At 31.9% G+C, this 5,720-nt stretch overlaps 1 protein-coding gene across 1 annotated transcript in view; it reads right to left on the bottom strand.

Moving 5' to 3' along the window:
- Positions 1-230: 230 nt before the first annotated feature.
- The window catches only part of LOC106458017 (cytochrome P450 4c3-like), a 21,839-nt gene continuing 16,349 nt past the window's right edge, over positions 231-5,720 (bottom strand). Inside the window, exons 3-6 of the mRNA XM_022384129.1 lie at positions 4,805-5,021; positions 3,665-3,731; positions 1,771-1,950; positions 231-794 (exon numbers count right to left, since the gene is read on the bottom strand). Coding sequence (XP_022239837.1) covers positions 628-794; positions 1,771-1,950; positions 3,665-3,731; positions 4,805-5,021 — 631 coding nt within the window. The 3' untranslated portion in view covers positions 231-627. The remainder of the gene's footprint in view (positions 795-1,770; positions 1,951-3,664; positions 3,732-4,804; positions 5,022-5,720) is intronic.

Below are 5,720 nucleotides of genomic sequence, written 5' to 3'. Positions count from 1 at the left end.
AAAAGGTTCCCTTAAATTTAGAATAAGAATATAAATCTAAGAAGTGTTAATATAATTACATTACAAACATTTAAAAGAGGTAGCACTATATTACCCCTTCAATATAGTATGATAACACAATATAATCACCCAACTACCACCTTTAACTTATATATCAGCTGGTAGGACATTTTGTTTGTTTTATTGTTAGCTTGCTAGAATAATGTTTGAAATTGTTCACTTGTTGTTGATCATAATATACCGGTGAAACACAGTTATAAAGTGTACATTTCCAGTAATTAGAGAATGTTAAATACGATGGTAGCACTCACATCATGTTGGAAAAATTATCTTTCATACGCTGGTGAGTCATGAAAATACAGCTGAATAATCTAATAAAAATGTAAATCATAAATACTTGAACTCAAAATGCCCAAAGCTCGCCAAAAATAAATATATTAACGTGAGAGAAGACTAATAGTTTTTAATTTATATTTTTGTACAACGTTAGTAATTAAAAAGTTCGGTTCCCCGTGGTAGAAACAACAAATAGCCCAATATGGCTTTACTCTAAAACAAACAAACCAGTAATAGAAAGACATGCCTATTCTGTTAGCATAAACTAGGAGATAAGTAAATAGTTCTGAATCACTTTTTTCTCCTTTCTTCCATGCGGATCCGTAAACCATTTTTGGATCTCAGGACCATCTCCATTTTGATTTCAAGTTTATCTCGCTGATCCAAAGACGTGATATTAAAATGCCTAACAATTGTGGCAAGCATTACTTTTTCTTCGATGAAAGCAAATTTTTGACCTAAAATTAAGTGAGATAAAAGGATCTTAGTTATATTTGTCAAACAATATAAGATAAATGACAAATCGAATAGAAAATGCAATTTATAGTGACAATATAGATAATCGCTACTATAAAATTAAAATTTCTATTTATAATAATTATGATAAATATCCAGGCTTGCATCCGACCCTGAAATAATCCAACTCGTATTTTTGTAATGCAACCAAATGGTATTGTTAACCCACAAGTGGAGTTTATGTCAAGTATATAGTTTCAAGCGACTTCAATTTTATCATCGATGAATTATTAAAAAGGTTGATTAAATAAGGTACCTGCGACAGTATACTATTTTTTTCTGTCATCGTACAGATCTTAAATCCAATGAATAATATTTAATTACCATAAATGAGCGTAAAATATAAATTCTTCAATTGTCTTAAGTATTCTAAGAAAATTGGGAAATTGACGAAAATGTGGCTTACATCAAACATTAAATCATTTTATTCACCTAGTTTACATCTACACACATAACATTGAGTTTTATAGAGTATCTTGCAAATTAAAATATCAAATCTATATTACGATTTTAATACGTATTCTGTATGTACAGCAAAAACTGGTATATTAAAATATATTTAGCATAATTTGATACTATACAAAAAATTATATCTGAATACTTAAAGCTACTGATGATTGAACAAAATGACTTCACATACAAACTATAAAACGTTTGAATATGAATTATGAATGGTATTGCTCTGCAGTGTATAATTTTATTTGTATGACATCTTAAACCTTATCAGTATAAAATCTTTAAATGTTATTGTAATAGAGCAGTTATTACATACGAAACATTTTACTTGTAATAAATGAATCTGGTGGCTTTTTTCATAAAAGGTAAAATAAGCAAAATGTTTCTATAATGTCATAAATTGAGCCTTATTATTTGAATTGTAATTTTAAAGGTGGCCCTTTAAACATGAAGAAATCATACCTATACAATTTCTGGGACCGGCGGAAAATGGGGTGTACGCATAAGGGTGACGACCAACACAATTTTCTGGTAAGAAACGCTCTGGATCAAATTTCTCCGGATTAGCAAATACTTCTTCATTTCGATGTAGCATATACGTCAAAATTATACAGGTCGTTCCCTTTGGAAGTACGTAGCCATCTAGTGAACAGAAATAACAAGAATATAAAAGTTTGATCTAACGCAAGGTATGTACACTAATTGATAATTTAGAATACTGTATAGTCACCTAGTGATATCAAATAATGATTGGTATTAATAGAATTTTATATTAACTTTAATTTAAAAAATTTTAAGATCATACATGTTGTGTTCTGACTTCAAACAAAAGAGGTATTTCAACGTAATTTAACCTTTCCTTGGGTGGATAAAATCATCTATTGGTTAGGGTTTGTTTGTTTTTTTGAATTTCGTGCAAAGCTACACGAGGGCTATCTGCGCTAGCCGGCCCTAATTTAGCAGTGTAAGACTAGAGGGAAGGCAGCTTGTCATCACCACCCACCACCAACTCTTGGGCTACTCTTTTACCAACGAATAGTGGGATTGACCATCACATTATAACGCCCCCACGGCTGAAAGGGCGAGCATGTTTGGTGTTACGGGGATTCGAACCCGCGACCCTCAGATTGCGAGTCGAGCGCCTTAACCACCTGGCCATGCCGGGCCCGATTGGTTAGGGAATAAAATATTCTGAAGATCCAGTCGTTAGTGATAAGTTGACAGCAATTTGTTTTTAGGATAACTTAAGAATTAGGTTACTCTCTACACTTAATTATGCTTTTCACGAATTAGAAACTCTGTACCGTTTTATCTCTATATATTGTGCTAGCCATACATGTATAAAGTATTAACTGTAATCATCTACCTTGACCAACGATTCAATCTCGCTGAATCGGTAATGGACAAGATTATAAAGCTCAAAGATCATGAAATAGAATTAATGATACGTCAAACCATTTTCCCGAGTGCTAACTCCCTCGATGTTTCGCTTCTACCTCGCCATCACTAGCAAAACTGAGAAGAGTAACAAAACCGACAGTTTATGGTGTCCAATAAAAATGAGTTAGAAAAACAAAAAATACACAAAGAAGAATATATCTAGAGTACTCTGCAATATTCCTACTTTTTTTTAGCATAGTACTATCTTTCTAAAACATTCTACAGATGTGTCCTAACTCGTATTGTGGTTCCATGTGCTCAACCAGAAGAACTGTTAAACAGAGACGCCGATAGCTTACAACTAGCCTCTTACAATATAAACTGACAAACAAGAAGAGTTACGTGGTAGGTGTTTGCCCCCGCCTATAACAATAGCCCAGCAGTAAGTCTCAATGCTTATAACGCCAAAAATTGAATTTCGATACCCATTGTGTAGCATTGCTCTTAACAACAAACAATGTTAGAAATGACGCATATTAAAAGTAGTAGAGTGCTGTTTTTTTGTTTGTTTTTTCCAGTAGACCTTATTACAAAGTGCACAAAATTTGAAAAAAATCTAGCAAGATTTTACGAGACTCTAACACCTAAAATATATGCCTCACAATACTGCCCATAATAGGTTTACAGCCTCAGTAGCATGTTTCCTCCTTTAGAGATAAACAGGTTTACCATGACTTACATAATACTGTATGTTCTGCGATACCTCATCTTCTGTATTCATGCTGATGCATGGCCTACATGATTGGGTAGGCAGGTTTAACACTGTTTGAGAGCCTGAACGTTCTCTCCCAAACACATAGTGTGACCTTCGGGTAACATAAATTAAAGAGGTTAGAAGATACATTTCAGTTTTCTAGTATCCGTTTGTTTATCTTCATATTAAGTATTTTACCTATTTCTATCTCTATCTACTTACTGACGTTTAAATTTTCAACAAGATCACGTGCTATAAACGGAGCTGAAGGAAAGAGACGTTGAGTTTCCTGAAAAAAAAAACATTACGAATGTTTTAGAACCAGTTTTAATTGATGATAGTAATTTGCACAATAAAAAAAAACTTAAATGTGTTTCAAATTAACAGTGAAGAGTTTTGAACTTTAGAAGTAAAATGTCACATCCACGACCTCATCGTTCGGAAAGCATTTTAACTTGTTTTGAGAAACTTGCAGATCCATAGTTTGGCACGCTAACCGCAGGGCCAAGCTCAAACCACACTCGAGTACCATTATAATTAAAAATTATTAATAAAAACTAAACATAATATATATATTGAAATCATCTTCGTTTTAAAAGCATCAACGTTTACATTCCATAAAAATTTAAAATAAAGATCTTAGTGGCACCCTCCTTCCTTCAGTGAACAGTAACTCTTAAAATATTTATATTTGTTTTTATATCATTAGTTATCTCTATAAAGAAAGGTATACATGATTGTAATAGTTAAAAACGACTTTGTCAGACACTATAATATTAGATGTCTGCTATATATGTGTACATTATGAAGGATAAGTTATACATAATTCTCTTTCAGAGGGTTATTTCTCATTGTATATGTAAAATGACTTGGCGATAGTAGAAACAAAATCACTAATAATATCCACGTCAGCATGAGACGTTTAAAATATTATTTAGAATAACTTAATGTTGGTAATAATATAACTTCTATTTACATTCAAATGTCTGTACGAAAACTAAATGAAAAATTTTAAATCCAAAATAATTTAGTACATAACAGTTTTCTTGTCAGCTGGAGTAAAGCAGAAGCGTCTTTAATTACTGGGTATAGTGATTAAGGCGTTTTTAGTTGCCTCCATGCTGGCTTCAGACCTTGAACAAAACACTGCTAACGTACATAGATATGACGTAAACAAAACCGTCGATGTGTTTGGTTGTATAATCTATATGTATGTAACTAAAAACTTGTTTTCCGTTACGGTGAGCTACGAGGATGAGAAAAAAACAACAGTTTCAGACTTTAGTTTCATAATTTCAATGTAGGTTCTCTTTGCAAAACCAAAAAGTCACTTATGTGTTTTTAAAATCACGCTTTCATTACCTTCAATACTAATTCCATGTACTTCATTTGTTTAAGGTCGTCAGCTGTTATTGGTCGATCATGATCATCTCCAAAGATGGAGTCGACTTCCTCTTGGACCTTCACCTGAATGTCGGGATACAGACCTAATGCATATATAGCCCAGCTGATCCCAACTGCTGTTGTGTCATGGCCCTGCGAAAAATAATATATATATATATATAGGTCAGTAATTACGCTTACAAATAAAAAAAAAGTTTCAGTGCCGTACGTGACATTCTGTTCAGTAGTATTTTGAGGTTAAACATAAACAGATAACATCCTACATATATATATATATATAATTGTACAGTTTTCAAATAATCTTAAACAATTTTGTTGCTGTAATGAGAAGCATGGTAAATAGTCATTGAAAGGTGATTTTAAGTATTAATTCAACTATTAATATCATAATTATGTCTAAGTACTTCATTTCTTTTATCGTATTTAATTTTAATATAACTTTAGCTTATTGGTTTTCCAATTTTTTTGTTTGGATGTTAATTAGAATAGATTACAAAGATCCAATAGATGGCGTTTTTCAATTCGTATTAATATATGGAGCAATATTTGATGCTATTACGGTGCTCTTCTCATACACATCAAGTACTGGACGTTCTTTTCTTCGGTTCATTTCCTTAATCTGGTTAGTAACTTCAAAGTTTCTACTCACGTCAAAATCATTGAAAATATATAAATATATGTATCTATTTTATGTCCATTTTTTTCCAAGCATTCAATTTAAACATCTAATCAGAGTCGTACATTATCAGAGTTAACACTTAAAAGAAAATACTATATTCAGATCAACAAACTAATATATACTGAACCGCAAAAGAAACGCCGCATATTTCGAAAACTATAATTTTCAAAAACATCGAAAAAAATTAATTGATTT

This window comes from Limulus polyphemus, unplaced genomic scaffold (genome assembly GCF_000517525.1).
Source record: "Limulus polyphemus unplaced genomic scaffold, Limulus_polyphemus-2.1.2 Scaffold404, whole genome shotgun sequence".
Lineage (NCBI taxonomy): Eukaryota > Metazoa > Arthropoda > Merostomata > Xiphosura > Limulidae > Limulus > Limulus polyphemus.
Note: the sequence above shows the minus strand (reverse complement) of the source record. Positions and strands in the feature narration are given on the sequence as shown.